A 20,158-nucleotide genomic window follows, 5' to 3' on the forward strand; every position below is an offset into this window, starting at 1 on the left:
TTATTCCTTTTTGGTTAGGTTTATGTACACCTTGGGGTGTAAATAATCTTTGAGTATATAAGTATTTTGAATTGAGATGTAAAGTTGAGAATTGAATATTTACTTACACTTTATCACTTAGAATTTTGATATAGTTTTATATTTACATTATAGATTTGATCTTCTGCTGCATCTGATTATTTAATTCTTATGATTTAACTGTGATTAGAATCACTACAAATGTGATCCTGGTGATTATGTGAATGTCGGTGACATTCAATCACATGAACTAGGCTTAGTTTGAGTGGGGTTAACACTTGTAATCTCCAATAAAAATCTTTTTTCACCTTCTGTTCACTTTCTTATTTTATTTTTAAGATAAGAAATGACAAACTGATTCCATAGTCCACAGAGGAAGGAAGCTTTCTGAATTGCATCAATTTTAATGGATGCATTCAGGTTTTATCTACTATGAAATTGGGTCAAGGAAAGCATGGACAAGATCTCTTATCAGCCTTGGTGGCTAACCAGATTGGAGGAATGCCACGCTAATTTGACCAAGTACTTCTTTGATGGGTTTTGGACTGATCCATCCTTGCTGAGGGCTTTCAAGGGTAGAAAGCCTACTACTTCAATACATGTGTGATGGTGATACATCTCGACATATGGAGAAATGGCAACTATGGGAAGAAGATCGAGGGTTGGATGAAGTTGTAAAAACAGAGGAAGATTTATGAGTTTGGGTTTGCTTCCTCCATTATTGTTTGTATTGGAGTTGTAAGGGGAAACCATGGGCGAGACTAGGTTCGAGGATGCCTCACGCTTATTCACTAAAATATCAGTTGTTGAAAAACCTCAAAATTGTGGGGAGGAAGAACACTATAATGAGATGATCTATTCTCAAAGTAGACTAGAAAACATATTTTTTGTTCTTGAAATAATTTTATGTTGATGCAACCAGATAATTTCAATTTCTTGATAAAAAAAAAAACTATTTATTAACTTATTTTAAGAAATCAATGAATCTTTGAAATAGAAATTCAACCAAAGAAAGTCTTAGACTTGAACCCGTCATGATAGTAGCTGAATTTTCAACATTACACTGAGAGATAGTCCCTACCCAACTATCATTATAGTACAAGCCTAAATTTTTTCTTTAATGAGCATCTGTAATAGTAAGTCAAAGACACTCTTTTCTAGTCTTGTTTTGTATAGGGAACATGACCTTTTAGAAGTCCTCATGTTGCAACCTTTGCGTTCAACTAGATAAAGAATGAAAAAGAGAAATCTAATGTTTGTAAATCAGTTTCTTTGTTGACACTAAACAATGCTATACATACCCCTGATCTCCCAAAAATATATGCAAATAAAACCAAAAGGAAAAGTTGTCTATAAATAAAAATTGTCAACTGAATAGATGAATAATGTAAGAGTTTTTCTGTCATTTTCCCCCTTCCTCCAAAATCTGTGTTCTTTGTGCATGCATCTTGGACTCTCTACTCACTTCTCTTGGGCTGAGAAAATCATAGCTACCTTTGCCATTCAGATCAAAAAGTAGCGAGCGTTCCTCGACCTTAATCTTAATATCTTTCCTCTCCACCTCTTCTATCTCCTGGTAAAGTTGGAATGCTGAACCATGAGATTTCTTATGCTTATCATACAATAAGCTCTTCCCTATTATATCTTCTTTTTGAGCTTCTCCACACACTTGGGTCATGTTCTCCATTAGACTAGAAAATGCTGAATTAAAGTCCGTGAGTTGGGACCTTGTGACTTCTAGGCTCTCATTATCATTCATATCAGTAGAGAGAGTCTTTTGGGCTTTCTCTAATATTGTTTGCAAATATTTACCTTGGGCCTCAATTCTCATTTGCAATATCTTCTGCACCTGCATAAAACAAGAATTTGGACTAAACATATGCTTAAATTGTAAACGAGATTAAAGAATGAATTTGTAAATCTTACTTCTAGTTGCTCATGCAATCTTCTCTGTACTTCAATCTGATACCTTAATGCATCTGTTAATGGTACTTCTCTGTTCGGATTTACAAATTTATTATTTCATATATAGAGAAATTCTTGTTAAAGAAATATTAGATGAAAGTGAAGTAACAAGCCATCTAGCAAGACAAAGTATACTCATGAAAGCACACAAATTGATTTATACTCTAGCAACACTTGTTGGATATGTGTCCATCAAATTAACAGATAAGCATTTTACTTTGTTTATATTTTTTGGAATAATAGGCTTATGCTTGTCCCTGGGTTTATAGTTTAAATTTGTTCATGACTTGTGACATAATTGGGCATTTCGTTCATATGATCATTACATTGTGCGCTATCTAGGATGTTGGATGTCACTAGGATCATATATCGTTACATTGTTTCACTGTGAATGAAAGAGACACCCAAGACAGAATCCACTTCTCATAGGGAGAATATCATTAAAAGAGATTGTATGTACATGATTGGACAAAACCAGGATCCGATGGCATATTTTCTAAATATTTTTAAATATTTTAAAAAATGATATTAAATATTAATACTTATTTTCTAAATGTTTTTTATACTTTTTTCTCTGCACATGAAAGTCTGACAAATTATGGTTGGGATAGTACTTATTCACATGCCAGTATACCATTTGATATTGTTTAATGGAGGGACTAGTTTATAATTAATTGCTTTTTGGGAGGTGTTAGAATTACATTTATTTGAAATTTTTTTGTTGGTAAATTTTTTAATTGAGATTAGAGATATTGTCCAATAATTTATTTTAGGTGGATATCCTAATAGGATCCTACATCTTTCCTTTCTCTATCAACTTTGGGATTCTACCTAGATAGTAATAGAAAGAAATTTTAAGAGATCTTTTTTTATTGGAAACCAATGAGATTGGGGAGGAGAGGCTTGGTCGACCTAGTCCTGTGAAACATCTTTCTCCCTCCCATCTATGTAGACTTGCAAAACATTCTTTCATATCGTCTTTCTAGAATAGCGAATTAGGATTTTAAAAACTCTATTTGTGAGTAAGAAAAGGAGATTGACTATTTAGAATTTTACTTTAAATAGAATTCTATATTCCCTATTATGGACTAATATTAAATAACCTAAAACTCAAGCTAATTATGGTATTGGTCTAATAAGGGGGTCATTGGGTTATATCAGGAATCCTATGTGGACTGGCTTTAGTGTGGACAGATAGATTCCTATTGGGATTATGATGAGTCAAACCCTATAGGAATTTCTATATAAAGAGAGCTAGGTCCCCCCTCTACCCATCACAACTAATTATTCTCAATCTCTATTGTGGAGTACATTCTGGAAAGAGAGGGGGATATTCATTGTTCATCATCCCTGTGCATACGGTATTCTCCTCAAGCCAGTTATCTTTGGGAATAGAGGGGAAGCACCTAGATCTTTGGTCTTTATTTCTCGCTAAGATCATTATCACTATTGATGTGAAATAAGATTAGTGGTTATATCCTTGTTCTCTATTATCTATTTGATTGTGTTCTTGAACGCCCTATGGAGATCTTGGCTTTTATGGTTTTGTCCCTATTCGGATCAAATTAATCTGACATGTGGTATCAGAGCCTCCATAGATTCGTTCTTGAACCTATATGGATTAAAAAATAATAGATCATGCCATGAAAATCAAAATTTTCTCTCGAATCAAGTTCTTAGGGTTTTTTCTAGTTTTGGAAAAACCCGTACAGACATAGGCATCCTGCCCGATTTTTTCTCTGACAAAGGTGAAATCTGACCATATAGGGTTGTAGAACTCGGAAAAATTGGGTGGATCACTGCCGGTTGCCACCGGACATGCCCCACGCGCCGCCGACAATGACAGGTGATCTCACTCGTTGATCAAGTTTAAAAAAAAAAAACCTTTTGGGGTTTGCTCTCATGCGCTAGGGCTGACATGGACTTTGCTAACGTGCATCGTCTGGTCGGGTCGACCAGGTTCCCAACCCAAAAATGCGACCCGATAACCCTATTTTGGGTTGACCCAAATACGATTGGGCTAGGGTTGAGTCATTGATGAACCGGATCGAACCAAACCCGGTGACCCATATAGAACCGACCCAGATCCTAGCCTGACCAGCCTTGAACCAGCCTGTTCGGACCTGACCTAGCCTAGCGTGTGGGCGTGTGTGGCTGGCCAGGGTGCGTAAGGGTCACTCGCCAGTTTGGCCTGCGATCTTCCACCGGCGCGTGGCGATGAGTGGAGCCTCTGTTTGACCTGCCATTTTTTGCGTTGGTTCTATTTTTTCGAGATCTACAGTATGGTATACTTTGTTGTTACTTTTGATGCATATTTTCCTCTATTTTGGTGTTTTAATGATGCACACCCTTTTGGCAATATGTCGGTTCAATCCATTGGGAACCGAACTGATTTTCTGATTTGATGGAATACCTACTTTGATGAACAGTACTACTGGCATATTTGTTTTAATTTTGAGACATTAAGCCCCTTGTTATAAGTTGTAAAATAACACAAATTAACAAAGATGTAAGTAATTTTGGAAAATCCCAGAGAGGGATTCATGGGTTCGACAGGATGCAGCCGCCAAAGCGACCTTCCATGTTGGATTTGTGAAACATCGGTCTCATACAGTTGTGGGATGTCCTTCAACTCTGATGTGTGGTCATACACTCAAAGGTGGTGATTATGTGTTGGTACTTGAAGGGGTACATATACAGTATGCATGTGAATAGGCCGACCTTAGAATTCTACACACCCAAAAGTGATGGATTTTGAAAGTTGAGTTATATTCCCATGGCCACTGGTACGTATAGATTTTACAATTGCACGTTGGAAATTCAGGCCAAAGGTGTTTTCAAAAGTGGTGAATTTTTGGAAGTTGAGTTGTAAAATTCTCATTTGCTTATAAGGTTCTAAGCTGTACTTGCATCATGCTAATTATTGTATTGTTCATTGTTTAAATTTTCAGTTACCATTTCTATCAACAATAATATGGTCACTATTGAGATTCTTACTGGGTCAAATTTTAAGAAGTGAAAAGAGAACATTATGTTTGCCATGGAGATGGTAGATGTGCACACGTCCCTTGTTATAGATAAACCAATGGACCTAACAGCTGATAGTACTGAGGATAAAAAATCTGTGCATGCTGCATGGGAAAAAAGTAATCGCTTAGCTGTACTGTCTATAAAGAGGTCAATATCAGAACACCTAAAAAGTGGTCTGCCTGATAAATGTACTGTTAGGGAATTGAATGATGCAATTTTCAAGAGATACAAAGTTTCATCCAATGCTGAGATTGGGAGACTTCTGCAAGGGCTATTTAATATAGAATATCATGGTTCTGGGGGCGTTAGGAATTATATTATTAGGATGGTTGACTTTCAAACCAAAATCAAAGCCTTGAATATTGCTCTTCCTGATGCCTTGATTGTTCATTAAGTCCTTAGTACCCTACCTTATGAATTTCACATCATCAAAACCAACTACATTTCCCAGGATGATGTTTGGAGTATTAATGACCTTATTTCTAGGGTTGTATCTGAGGAAGAGAAACTAAAGAAAGATAAACCCCACATTGCCCTTTTTTACTTCCAAATCCCATAATAGTAAAAGTCTAAAAACCATACTCATAAGTCTACCAATAAAGAGTCCGATTGGATTAACAATTTGGGACCCAAGAAAGAGAGTGACCACTGCTTCTTTTGCAAGAAGAAATATCACATAAAGAAGGACTGCAACAAATACAAGACTTGGTTATCAAAACCCAAGTCATCAGGTAATGATTATTTGGCTTTTGTTTGTAAATCCAATCTATCAGAAGCCTCATCCAGTTCATGGAGGCTAGATAGCGGTGCAACTAACTATGTTGTTTTTACCATACCGGGATTCATAAATTGGAGGAGGCCAAATTAGGATGAATTAAGGCTTGTCGTAGCGAACGATAGATATGCTGACATAGAGTTCGTAGGAGATATCATTTTATTACCACTTCCTGATTACCACTATCATTTTATGTACAATCCATTGGACATAATGCAGGAACCAACTTTACTTGAATTAAAAAACAAATTAACCATAATATTCTTTATTTCAGTTTCAGTTTTGGACATTAGTGGTTACCATTTTGAAATAAAGAATATTATGGTTAATTTGTTTTTTAATTCAAGTAAAGTTGGTTCCTGCATTATGTCCAATGGATTGTACAGACTGTGTTTATCTCCTAATGATATCTACGCCTCCTATAATGTTGGAAACAATATTATGGCACAAGGCTAGGTCATATTTCTAAGGCAATAGTAAAAAGACTGATAAAGTCTGACATCCTACCTACTCTCGAAAGTGATCTAGAAACTTGTGTAGACTGTTGAAAGGAAAAGATGACCAAAATAAAAAAGAAAATTATAGTCTATAGTTCTGACCTATTGGAGGTCATTCATACTGACATTAGTGGTCCTTATTCAACTACACTGTGTAAAATTTTTTATTTCATCACTTTGATAGATGATTATTCCCGATATGACTATCTGTTATTAATTAAAGAAAAGTCTAAATCTCTTGACAATTTTAAGATTTTTAAGACTGAAGTTGAGAAATAGCTGGGAAAAGTTATTAAAATTGTTAGATTCGATCGTTGGGCTGAGTATTATGGCAGACATGGTGATGCTGGACAACTTAAGGGCCCGTTTGCCAAATACTTAGAGGACTTTGGGATAGTTGGTAAGTTTACCATGCTAGGAAGTCCTGAGCAAAATGGTGTCGCCGAAAGGTATAACCGCACTGGTGAGGAGTATGGTTAGTAGGACGAATTTACCTAAATTCTTATGGGAGAGACTTTGAAAACTACTCTTTACATCCTTAACCGTGTACCTACTAAATCCAGATTAAAGCATCTTAGAGTTTGGGGGTGCCCTGCAGAAGTAAAACTATATCATCCGACTTTGAACAAGTTGGATCCCAGGACTACTTGTTGCTATTTTGTTAGCTACCCAGATCATTTGAAGGGATATAAATTTTATAATCCTTGCAGAGGCTCTAGGATTGTGGAGTCACAGACAACGAAGTTTCTAAAAATCCATCAGGGAGAGAAAGTCAGTTATACCATCTATCTATGAGGTCAATCTGGGAGAACATGACTATGACATAGGCTGTGTGATTGATCCAGTTACTTATTCGAACGTTGTTTCTAGTCCTCAGTTAGATTTGTGGTTAGATGTGACGAGAGATGAAATGCAATCGATGAAGCATAATGATGTTTGGGAGCTTGTTGAATTAAACCTGAGGGTTTTGCGGTGGATGGTTCAGACCATCTTGTGTAGACTCAAGAAGTCTAATTACGGTCTCAAACAAGCTTCCAGGCAGTGGTATTTGAAGTTCACCAGTATCATTACTTCATTTGGTTTTGTGGAAAACAAAGTAGATCAGTGTATATATCACAAGGTCAGTGGGAACAAATTCAGTTTTCTCATATTTTATGTGGATGACATCCTGCTTGCTAGCAGTAACCAAAAAATGTTGCATAACACAAAGCAACTATTATCTAGGGAATTTGACATGAAGGACCTTGGTGAGGCTTCTTTTGTCCTTGGCAGTGAGATCCATAGGGATCGTTCTCGCCGTTTACTAAGTTTTTTCTTAAATGGCTTATGTTGATCGTATTTTGGAGAGGTTTAGTATGCTGGATTGCAAACCTGGGAATGTTCCTGTTCTCAAGGGTGACAAACTGAGCTCGACACAATGTCCAAAAAATGAAGCTGAGAGGGATGAAATGAAGAAGGTGCCTTATGCTAGCACACTAGGTAGTATCATGTATGCTCAGGTCTGTACCAAATCGGATATTGCCTTTGTGACGGGTCTTCTTGGCAGATATCAATTAGATCATGGTCATAACCATTGGGTTGCCGCCAAGAAAGTATTGAGATACTTGAAGGGGACAAGAGATTATATGCAATATACAAACACGTTCCTGTACTCAAGCTAGTGGGTTATACATATTCCGACCTTGCTGGCTGTGAGGATGGTAGGAGGTCCACATCTGGTTATGTTTTCTTAATGGCAAGAGGAGCACTATCATAGATGAGTACAAAACAGACATTGGTGACCACTTCGACTACACAGGTAAAGTTTGTAGCATGCCATGGGACTGCTACTTAGATTATTTGACTCAGAAATCTCATAAAGTAGTTGACTGTTGTAGACTTTGTGGATAGACTCATACATATATATTATGTTAACAGCTCTACTGTGTTGTTTATAAACAACAATAAAGGACTTAGAGGATCTAAGCACATGGAGGTCAAGTATTTGACCATAAAGGAGACAGTATAGAAAGGTGACATTGCAGTTGAGCATATTGGTACAAATGATATGATTACAGATCCCCTAACCAAAGATCTTCGCCCTTGTGTTTTGAAATACATGTCATAAGCATGGGCTTAGGTGCATCATGGGATGCGGTTGATTAGTGGGAGTTATTTTTGCTCCATTATAAAATGAAGTTTCTTTTCATCTGTATTTTTTTACCGTATGGTAAACTTTGGCTTATATATATCAGTTGTCTTATGCAAACTTCTTTTGAACACATGGGTATTTCATTTATTGACATGATGTATATATATCTAGTTTTAAAGACTTAAGGAATGTGTTATTCTTAAGTAAGACTAGGGCATTAAGTTATTAGCCGAAAGGTATATTTTATAACACATAAAGTAAAACTCGAGTTATTCAAAGATGAGACACAAATTCGTTGGAATCATATAGATTATTTCTCTAGTGAGCCTATGCTACTTAAAGAGAAATTTTAGACTGACAAATGGATAATACATAAGGACTCACTATGTGAGTATTATCTCGTTGTCACACTATCATATTACATCCATGTTAATAGCGTTGAGGGCTCTCGTGACCATGGAAGGCTCTGTGTCGTTTGATCATAGATGCAGTTACCACCATGATTTGGTGTCTAAAACTCTATGGGACAGGATTGATTTTCTAATATGATCTCTAAACCAATTTGTTTTTCAAAATGTGCACATAAAGTTTTCTTAAAGGTTGTTAGCCTGTGATTTGTTTTAGTCAAAGTTGCTTTTAAATCTTTTAAAAATAAGAGATTTAATATAAGTCCAAATGGGAGAATGTTAGAATTTTACTTTAAATAGAATTCTATATTCCCTATTATGGACTAATATTAAATAACCTAAAACTCAGACTAATTATGGTATTGATCTAATTAAGGGGGTTATTTGGTTATATTATGAATCCTATGTGGACTAGCTTTAGTGTAGGCAGATAGATTCTTATTGGAACTGTGATGAGTCAGGCTCTATAGGAATTACTATATAAAGAGAGCTAGGTCCCCTTTCTACCCATCACAACTAATTATTCTCAATCTCTATTGAGGAGTGCATTCTGAAAAGAGAGGGAGATATTTAGTGTTCATCATCCCTGTGCATACAGTATTCTCATCAAGCCAGTTATCTTTGGAAATAGAGGAGAAATACCTAGATCTTTGATCTTTATTTTCCGCTGCGATCATTATCACTATGGATGCGAAATAAGGTTAGTGGTTCTATCCCTGTTCTCTATTATCTATTTGATTGTGTTCTTGAACGCCCTATAGAGATCCTGACTTTTATCGTTTTATCCCTATTCGGATCAAATTAATCTGACATGACTCCTCAATGGTCATGCAACCGTTGCCGACGAGTACATTGCATCCCCTACGTTGCTTGATCATGGAAGAGATACGTTTCATAGGAAAAACTGTGTTTGTGGTTCATAAGGGGGACAAAATTAATATTTGGGACGACAAATGGCTCCCCCCCCTAAAAGGTTTCAAGCTCCAACATCCGAAACCTGACCACTGCAATCTTTCTAAGGTTGAGGACATAATCGACAGTGGTAACAGAACATGGAAGCATGATCTTGTCAATGAGTTCTTCCAGGCTGAGGACCATGTTGCTATCCTTCGGATCCCTCTCTCTCTCTGTTTCCTCATGAAGATGAATTGAAGTGGGGAGCTACAAAGAATGGCATCTTCAGTGTTAAGTCAGCATAACATCTTTTATGCAACCTCCAAGATGAGACCCTGCAATATGAGCATCAGAGCATAGCCAAGGTATGGAAAAAAATTTGGCATTGTCCTACACTTCAAAAAATTAGGACTTTCTTATGGAAGGCATACGCAGGAGGAATTGCCACTGGAGTTGCTTTGGCCAAACAACAGATCCCCTTGGATCCTTACTGCATCAGATGTAATGGCTCAGTTGAATCAATTGACCATATCCTCCTCTCGTGTGATTTTGCTAGAGCGGTCTGGTTCGGCAGCCCCCTTTCTTATACTCTGCCGCAAAACCCTGATTTATCACTTAAACAGTGGATATTGGAGTGGGATTCCTTGGCCAAACATGGAAAAATGGAATGGAGCAAACACATGACCCTATGTAGCTTTCTTAGCTGGGGTATTTGGCTGGCCAGAAACGAATTCTTGTTCCATGGAAAATGGAGTCCTACCGAGGTAATCTAGCAAGCTACCATCTCCACAACTAAGTTCAACTTAATTACCATTCCGGATCAAACACCAACTAGTCGGCCAAAGCAGCAGAGATCATGGACTCCTCCTACCTCTGGGTCTTTCAAGCTTAACTGTGATGCGTCCTGGATAGCAACTCAGAGTCTGGGAGGCATCGGTTTCATTATTCGCGGTCCAGATGGGAAGGCTATTTTTGTAGTTTCTAAACAAGCTTTCATGCCAAGCTCTATTATCGGAGAAGCATTGGCCATTCACAGTGGTTTACTTCAAGCCCTTTCAGACGGAATTGATGTTCTAAACGTTGAATCAAACTGCCTGGATATCATTCAAGCTTTGAAGACTAGGAGCCAGTTGGATCATTCTGACCTCCTTCCTCTAGTCAATGATATCACTCACCTGGCGACCTACTTCCAACATGTTTCCTTTGTTCATATCCCCAAAGTGTGTAATAGCTCTGTTGACGCTCTGGCCGGGAAGGCCATATCCTTTGAGCGCAAGATAGTTTGGTCATATTCCAATCCATGGGTTCAAGAACTTTGTAATTCTGATCTCATGAACTTTGCTCTTTCAGTTGAATAAATTCCTAGTTACCAAAAAGATAAGGAGGAAGAAAAGGCCTTCGATAAATTCCATGATATATTCTCAGGCCAAGATATATATCATTTGCTTCCTCGATAGATCCATTCAAAAGTCATATGCTGAAATGCCTACTACTTAGGATATCATGAGGGGTTTACGTGACATGTTTGGAACATGTTGAGAAACTGAAGCATATGTTTTCATAGTTGGCAACTGTACAGAGTGTTTTAGTGATGTGCTAGGGTACACAAACATTTTGACAGAGTTGTGAGTTTCAGATAGTGATGTGGTAGTGTAGATGTTGTAGTGGCAGTTAGATCTGGACATATGTCAGTTTGGTAGTGATATTAAAGCTTCTGGGCACATGTGGCAGTGTTAGGCAGTGCTTGATAGTGATTGGCAGCAAGTAGCAGCATCGGATGGATGTGCCATGAAATTTGTATGATATTTGACAATATCAGTAACACGTGGGAGGTGATGACTCTGAAAGGAAACAGGTAAAAAAAAATGGAGGTAGCGCCCTAGGCGCACCCAAGAGCCCAGACACACAAGCGCATGTGGCGGGCTAAGGGCCGCATATGCAGCAAGCCACGCAGTACGCAGTCATGTGCATTACAGGCTAAGGATCGTTGTGCGCGTGTTCGTCCGCACACCATGTGTTCGACGGATAGCGCCAATAAACCCCAATCTCATGAGGTCTCAGGAAGTTTCACGAAAGAGAAGATTATGGTTCTAGTGAGGTTGTGTGACACACCAGCACAACATGACTCGGAGTACGGACACTGAAGATTCCAATTTGAGATCTCATATGAGCCCACCTAAGTGATCTTGATCGGACAGCTGGGATTCAACCTGCTGTTGAAATGCACAATCTAACCAAGGAAATTTGATCTGACATCTCACATTCTTTCCATTATCATGAGATCTCGATCAAACGGCCTAAATTGGCACACACTCAAGGTGAGAACGAAGATGCGGAAGATTCTGCCACCTACATTCTAATTGGTAAATTATTGATGATTCAAAACATTGCATTACATTTAAGCATCACACGTATAGTTGTTTGAAGAGAAAAGATCCCAATCTGCGACCCTTCATTAATTTCACCGTTTCACAATATCAATCTAATGATTGCTGTTCAAATCGTTGTTCGTCGTAAAGCGCTTGACAGAATAGATTTTGATTCAAGCGATATCATATCACCTGCATTTTAGAAGCTCGATCCGCTGACTCTGGTTTGAGCTGCTACTTGTGAAGAGTCAAATTGTAATGAGATTCAATTTTAAGCTCATCTGAGCGCTCCCCCTTGGCAGATCAGACGACCGGGCCTAATTTGATGATTTGGAGCTCAACTTAAGGTTTTATGAGCTCTAGTTTTTTGTAGTCTTCTCAAAATTTGTATTAGACCATACAAATGTTGAAAAAGAGAGGAAGAAGTGAGAAGAAGGATTTCAATGCTGAGACTTTGGTTTTTATGATTGAGATGACTACCTTGAAGATTTGAGCACGTGCATATTGATTTCTACACTTCATGGAAGTGGTCCGTTATGGGGTTACATAGGTTGAGATAATATACTTTAGCAAATCCCTAATTTTGTTTTCCTAGGTTATAATTGAAGTAGAAAAATCTAGTACAAGGATGTAATTGGGGGGATTTGTATTTCAATATTTAAAATTGATTATTGTAATATCTATCAAGTAAAAGCTTGATAGGGTTTGGGGTTTTTGTCCTCAGTGTAGCGCATAGACAGAAGCAGGGATTGGAGTTCCTAAACTATTCTAGCAATCAAAACAATTAAGATTATTGAGCAATATACGAATCCCAACTGAGACATTGTTGCGTGAATGTAGGTAATTGGCCAAACCACATATATCTTATATCTTGTGTTGTGTGCCTCTTTATTGTATTCGTGCATATTGGAGTGTGTGACTTGTAGAGTAGGTGTGTACTATTTGGTAGGCCTAGCTACAATGTGGGTGTGAGGTGGATGTGCATGCATTGTATGTGAGATTGGTAAAATTGGGGTTGCCTTAGCCAATCAGGGCTTGTGCTAGAAGTCAGTGCCATTAGTATAGTGATCAACAAGATTGAATTAGGAGAAGATTTTTTTTATGACACTGATGCACCCCCTCTTAGTGTCAACTTGGGAATATCAGAACCTAAGATTGTTATGTTCATCAGTGATACATCCCTACATACCTCAAAGATGTTAGAAGGGGATCCCGTTCTTAAGCATGTGATGAAAATGAATAAATACTTTCAAGAACTGGAATCCCTTGGGAAAAATTTTTAGTCTATCAAGATTGATGATGGTATCCTTGCATCTCTAACTACATCATATAGTTTGTTCATGAAGAATTTTCACATGAACAAGGTTGTTGTGAATATTTCTGACCTCACAAATATGTTTCGAGAGGTAGCTAGAGTCTACGGTTAAGAAGGAAAATGTAGTAATAGCAACCAATGTAAAAGTTTTTGCTTCTAAGCTAAAAGGCAGGGAAAAGAAGAAGAATGATAATAAGAGTAAGACCCCTAAAGAAAAGGAGGTTGTTACCATAATGCAATTTGGTACATTGGAAGAGGAACTGTTGTGTCTACCCAACTGCTTTGAAAAAGAAGCCAGGAGAAGGTATAGTTGAATCTCTTGTCTTGATTGAATCAAATTTGTTAGTTGGACCAAATGGCGCTTGGTGTATGAATTTTCGGTCAACATGTTTACAATATGTTGCAGAGATTCAGGGAGACAAGACTTTGCAAGGATGAAGTGTATCAGGATGGGGACAGGATGTTGAGGCCAATGTGGTGGCCATTATAACTTCTATCTTGAAATTTACATGAAAAATATATTTTTGGTTTAAATGATTGTGATTATGTACCTATCTTTAAATGGATCATCACTTCCATATGACACTTGTTTCATCTAGTTTTACTTTCCAGTTTAATTAGTACAAAAATAGTTATTTAACATAATGGTAAATTCATTGTTTCTGGAATTTGAAAAATTATTTATATTTCTTAAATTCTGTTTTGAAGGAAGATGAATGTTCAAATACTGATTTGAATGGATTAAAGCAAAAGAGAGTTCCTATTGACTCCACTTACCTATGGCACTTGAGATTATATCATATAGGAGTAGAGAGATTAAACAGGTTGCTAAAGGATAGACCATTAGATAATCGAAAGGTTGAATCTTTTCCAACTTATGAATCTTGTTCAAGAAAGACTTCCCTATAATGGGTAGAAGGGTTGAAGGTGTGCTAGAGTTGATCCACTCGATTGTCGTCCATTAAATGTTCAAGCTTATCATGGGTATGAATTTTTTATAACATTTATTGATGACTACTCCCAATATAGATATATTTAGATAATGGATAAAAAATCGAAAACTATTAAAAATTTTAAAGAGTTCAATGCCAACGTTGAGAATCGGTTGGATAAAAGCATCAAAACCTTTAGCTATGATCGAGGAGGGTACTTGTTAGATAAATTTAGGGACTAGTTGGAACAGGACAAGATCTCTACTCAATGGAGTAGCATAGGGACACCATAACAAAATGGTGCCTTTGAGAGAAGGAACATGACATTGTTAGACATGTTTCGTTCGATACTTAGCTATTCTGAGCTACCTTTGTATTTCTAGGAGTATGTATTAGAGACTGCAATTTACATCATGGCACAACCCTAGGAACAAGTGGGTTAGGCCAAAATTTATCTCTATCACAGAGATCATCAAGTTTAGATAATCTACTACCACAGAAGATCAGTAAGCTATCCATTCAGTTAGTGACTTGAATATGGTTACATACCTTCCCGCGCTACTTGCAATGGCAGTGGTACTTGTTACTGAGGAATTCACATGTCTATGTCCATCCAAATTTCCTGAAAGCCAACATAAAAGGAACAAAGTCACAGCCTCATCTGACTAGCCATGTGGCATAACTGAAGCTTGCTTCAGGGATCCTCTTCAGACCAAGGTTTGAGGAATCGGTATCTGATTGGTTAGATCGATCGATTTGTATAGGTATTGGTAGAGATCGATATCGATTCCTGACTCATATCAGTGGATCAGTACGAACAAACGGTAAAAATGCAAAAAGATCTGATTTTCTTTCCAATCAGTACGAACAAACGGTTAAAACGCTTCACTATTTGCCACTTGATAATACATGAGTTGGTCTATATGATAGACGACCCTGTACATGTACAGATCATCAAGAAAAGTTGTTCATACTCTGATTCAAAATTTTAGTAAAATTATCAAAATGACATCAAATGGATATGAATATAAAATACAAAATTGCATCTGTTGTAATTCTAGCTACTTCGTCTACTCATTTTAAGTTGAAATTGTACCATTGAGATGCCTGGTCTTCTATCACACGGACTTAACCCCATGTAATGCCATATGACAAATAGTGAAGCATTATACTTCAAAAAGCATAGTAACAGGAAAGAAAATCCAATGCATTATGAGAATACCAATTAATTTCATTTATTAACTGTCCCTTGTGGACTCTTAACCTCTCAAAGCATTCATACAGCTTAAAGGAATGTCTCAAAGTAGACCTTCAAAGTCCAAACAGTTAAAGATTCAGATCCTCTGTATCAGTTGTATTTGGCTAGTATAAATGAAATTTTGCAAGTCAAGTAAAACCCAAAATTTGCCCACAAATAGGGCGTCCTGACCTCCCCAACACAGGTGTCAAGTAGAGCCCAAATGAAATTCTCTATGGATCATGGTAAAACTGATCAAGCATTGTTGGAAAATCATGTTTTCTGACCAACTGACTCAGTCTTATCAAACCCCATCATGGTGAGTTATGTTTTTCTTATTTTTGATGCAATAAATATGAATTAGTAAAAAAATAGATAAATATAGAAAAATATGGGAAAAACAAAAAAATAAAATAAAATAATAAAGGAATCACATATCAATGCATATTGAATTTATAAAATTGAACAAAAGAAGGGAGTTGAGGAGTTAGGGTTTACTTTTTTGGAATGTGGATTTTTACTATTTTATCCAATTTAGTTTCTAATTGAACCGGTTTTATGATTTTTAAAAAAATGACTAAACTCACTGAGTTTGTCATGACTCAAATAAAAACACCGAGTCTTTTTTTTACTCGGACGATTTATGATTGACTCTCGTCATTTTTTTTTTACCCTGGCTGAGTCTACACGACTCTTGAACAGGTTTTCCAAAATTTTGATTTGACTTGAACGATCATCCTCATCAAAACTATAAAATTAGAAAATTTTGTTGAAAACATAAGTAATTTTATATTATTAAAAAAAAAAAGAAAAAGGGATCATACGATAGATTTGAGCTCTAAAATTTGAAATATAAAGAATCAAGACATTTTTTCCTTCATCCAGGGGTTAAAGTTTGATATATGTATATTTTTTTTTGGTAAAGGTTAAAGTTTGATACATCAACCCTCCATATGGTTGAAATCAAACCAAATATGTTGATATAGGATGAAGTGATATGGATTCTTCTCGCTTCTGCAAGATCTGTGAGGGACAAATGTACTCAGCCTTACTCTCCTATTTCACATGAGAGACTGTTTCCAAGTTTTGAATCCACAACCAATAAGTTGCAATAGTGTAACTTAACCGTTGAATTAAGACTCGCCCACTACACTAAGTCTGTGACCCATCAATAAATTAGGTCTGGCCCACCAATCTGATTGGACGATAGAGATCCATGTGATCTTGAAAAAAGAAATTTAATTTAATCATGAGACTTACCGACAGTTTGCTTGTTTTGCTCTATGTTAGCTTCTTTCTTCGTCTGCTGCCTTCCCAATCTGTACTTCTACATCCACCGACAGACAAGAGATACCTCAGTCTATTAAATTGGAGAGTTCAACGTTAAAGGGGTAAGTAAACCAAGGAAAGAAAAAAAACAGATAAACAAACGAACGAAATTTTTTTAGTTTTTTTCTGAAGTTCTAACCTGTAAATGGCTCTTCAGATGGTATAATGTCAACCCCTTCAGCCCCATCATCCTCAGCACCGCCTTCGGAGTTGCTTCTGTTCGAATAGACCAAAATACCATCAATAAACTTCCAATTTCCAGCAAGAGTGATTCAGGATAGATTTAAACAAAGCGCCGGTCGAACCGGAAAAGTTATTAAGGGGAAGAGAAACTTACTATCCGGTCCACCAAGCCTGGTGACAGCATCGACGAACCTATCATGAAGGTCAGGCGTCCACCTCAACCGCGGCTTGGGGTCCCTAGATAGCACCACTCCTGTATCGTACGGATATCCACCACATGTCCTCTCCATCTCGCCGTCGCCACCACTTCCGCCACTGCGCCACCGCTACCTCTTCAGATCTAAATCCTCAACTCTCTCTTTCTCTCTGTTGTAGGTTCTGCTTCAAATAGCTTTCGCTTTTATCTCTGCAACTCCGCGATTTCTAAACCAGAATTTCCTTTTAAGAGAATGTCGAAAAGAAAAGGCAAGCGAAACCAATCCGTGAAAAGCCTGTGATTCCAATTCTCATTCGATTTGTTGGAGGAATCTCACCTGTATAGAACAAGCTCTCTTCAGCTTAGGAATCCTTTCTCAGAAAGTCTTTAAAAGCAGATACCTTCTCTTGATCGCTTTCTTAATCTCTTCTCCGTCACAAAAGCAATTATTTAAAAAACGTTAAGATGAAAGATCTGAAACTAGATCATCTGTAACTTCAAAAAACAAGAATTTCGGGAATTTTGACAGATGAACTGATGAAGAGAGCTAAAAAACGAGGAGACTCGATCAGTTTAGGTCATTTGAAGTTTTTTATTTTATTTTTTAAATTAATTAAATATAGAGAGGACATAAAGAAAGAGATAGATTCAAAGGTCCGCTAGATTCCCGAATGAGAACGTGGAGATGGAAAGAATTTTAATGAGCGGAGCTTCGGCGACGAATCTGGAGAAGTGGAAATTCTGAGAGTAGATTAGTGAACAATGAATGGTGCCACGTGGATAGTAGAATGGTTAGATGTGACGCGAGGGTTCCAGCGTGGAATATTCTATGGGGATTAGACACGTCTGAAGTGTGTAGGGGGATTGATGCCACGTGGATGGAAGAGGTCGGCATGGAATATTTTTTCGGTGATTGAGGCGTGGAACATTAAGCCACACATCTACCACGTCAGCAAAAGAGGTTGAGCCTTTGAGGGAGAATGAGTGTTAGGTGGGGTCTACGAGGGGTCAGAGACAGTTTCGACTTTCGAGCTCTCAGCAATAGACGGAAGAGTAGAGAGGGACCAGAGAATATTCGCGCGGGATGTGATCATGTGACCGCGAAAGTGTTAAGTGTGGGTGACTAGTAAGGCCTGTGAGGATCAAGGAGTTAAATCACATTATTGGATCGTATCAGTCTAGGCCAATATTGATCGGGTATCCATCATTTTCAAATTCAATACGTTTAATATGGATCGGCCTTTATCGGATAAGTTGGCCCGTGCTTTCTTAAAAATTGAGTTCCCTCATTTTGTTTTGTTTTTTTTTGGGTTTTTTTTTTCAAACTGTTTTACCTCTGGTACATATCATTTCATCAATATGGTATCGTCATAGTATTAGGATCAATGGCTAGCGATACCAATACGGATAGCTCGATATAGGCGATTTGATATCAATACCTCAAACCATGGTCCTGACTGATATTGAAAATGATACCAATATCAATATTGATAGGGGTTGTATTAGATAGTTTTGCTTGCATTTTGAGGAAAAAAAATGTTTGCTCCATTTTGCTCTCAATGCAGATTGATACATCGCTACCAAGCCTACTATATTGATTAGGTATCAGTATGGGTAGCAATAACTAGCGATAGCAGTGCATATCAGTCAATACGATACTGAGTTTCTCAGTGTCTGTGTGGAGGTGATAAATCAAAAATATACGGGCCAATCCCGAGATGCCACATGTCCTAACCTGAAGAGGAGGCCAGCTCAAGCCCGGCCACAATAGAACCAGTACAGTAGCCCAAGAGGCCACCTCAAAGGCCAAGTCTACCATGCAAGCCATGGGGTCCAACCATGACGTCATCGGCAAGATTTACATTATCCTATCACTAAAAGGTCATAACGGGAGGTATACCAAAGGGAGGACTATCCCAAAGAGGTACAAACCTAATCAAACTCAACACGAGAAGAGGACGCTTAGGGAACCTCTTCCCTACCAGGACTCTACTGTAGGTGAAACTACGGTTCATGGGATCATGGCGGTTCACCTTGGTAAACCAATAAAAAGTATGTTTCGAGATCCCTAATTTAGGGAATTCCAAGGTTGTCCCTAGGGAACCCTAGAGTTGCCCTAGGGCACCCTAATCTGGTACGGGCATCCTATTTTCAATTTTAGGGTTATCCATGGTCGCCCATGGTGCCCTACAGGAACCCTAGTAGGGTTTGGTATGATAAACCAATGCCCATTCCAATCATCTCTATTCCATCTCATGATAGGGGGATCCATCCCACACCCGAATGCGCAGTGAAAAATAATCGATTCGGGTTACTTTCACATCCCACGAATAATCAATAATTACAATCAAGAGGAATTAACAAAGAATTGCTAACCTGATGAGCCTCAAGTGTTGCTCCTTGAATAGACAATGGTTCTTCCTCCAATGAGCACTCCAAGTAAACAGATCTGAACCTCCAATGGTGTAGCTAAGGTTCTTCAAGCCAATCCCAGATGCTCTTCAGTTCTTTAAGCACAGATCTGGGTTTCTAAAACCCTAACTCTCAAACACAGTAGAGAGCAAGAAGAAGAAGAAGAAGAAGAGATCACAAGAGAGAGAGGGGAGACCAAAATACATCCAAGAGGGGGCAGCCAGAAAACGTGGAGCACTGTGCTCCCCCTCTACGTTTTGGTCCCTTTATATAATAATAGGGTTTTTTAAAACCCTAGATGGGAAAATAAAAATCCAGTGAGAGTCAGACTCTCTCTCTCTCTCTCTCTTTGTTTTGCAGTTCTGTTTAAACTCAAAGTGCTTCTAATTGGTGAAGAAGCAGAATCTAATAGGGAATGATATAATTAATCACTTTATTTAATTTATGAGCAATTAAATAAATAAAGAA

General features: G+C 37.7%; 1 protein-coding gene across 2 annotated transcripts; it reads right to left on the reverse strand.

Moving 5' to 3' along the window:
- Positions 1-1,277: 1,277 nt before the first annotated feature.
- On the reverse strand, positions 1,278-17,945 carry LOC122645488 (myb family transcription factor PHL11). Of its 2 annotated transcripts, XM_043838799.1 has the most exons (7): positions 17,512-17,945; positions 17,237-17,479; positions 17,039-17,115; positions 16,831-16,897; positions 14,883-14,955; positions 1,945-2,014; positions 1,278-1,867 (listed from the first exon to the last, which is right to left on the reverse strand). In XM_043838799.1, the coding sequence occupies exons 2-7, from the start codon at positions 17,370-17,372 to the stop codon at positions 1,421-1,423; spliced, it is 870 nt and encodes a 289-aa protein (XP_043694734.1). In that variant the 5' UTR covers positions 17,373-17,479; positions 17,512-17,945; the 3' UTR covers positions 1,278-1,420. The 2 variants fall into 2 exon arrangements, with proteins under 2 accessions (XP_043694734.1, XP_043694733.1); XM_043838798.1 differs by having other exon boundaries at positions 17,237-17,945.
- Positions 17,946-20,158: the final 2,213 nt, after the last annotated feature.

Source organism: Telopea speciosissima, chromosome 11 (assembly GCF_018873765.1).
Source record: "Telopea speciosissima isolate NSW1024214 ecotype Mountain lineage chromosome 11, Tspe_v1, whole genome shotgun sequence".
Taxonomy (NCBI): Eukaryota; Viridiplantae; Streptophyta; class Magnoliopsida; order Proteales; family Proteaceae; genus Telopea; species Telopea speciosissima.

Bases quoted from the DNA above. Each gene is read 5' to 3' on its own strand.
- LOC122645488 (XM_043838799.1), bottom strand. From the start codon at position 17,372: ATGGAGAGGACATGTGGTGGATATCCGTACGATACAGGAGTGGTGCTA. The intron at 2,015-14,882 runs GTATGTAACCAT...AAATCCGAACAG, and splicing joins ATTGCAAGTAGCGCGGGAAG to AGAAGTACCATTAACAGATG. The intron at 1,868-1,944 runs GTAAGATTTACA...TGTTTTATGCAG, and splicing joins GATTGCATGAGCAACTAGAA to GTGCAGAAGATATTGCAAAT.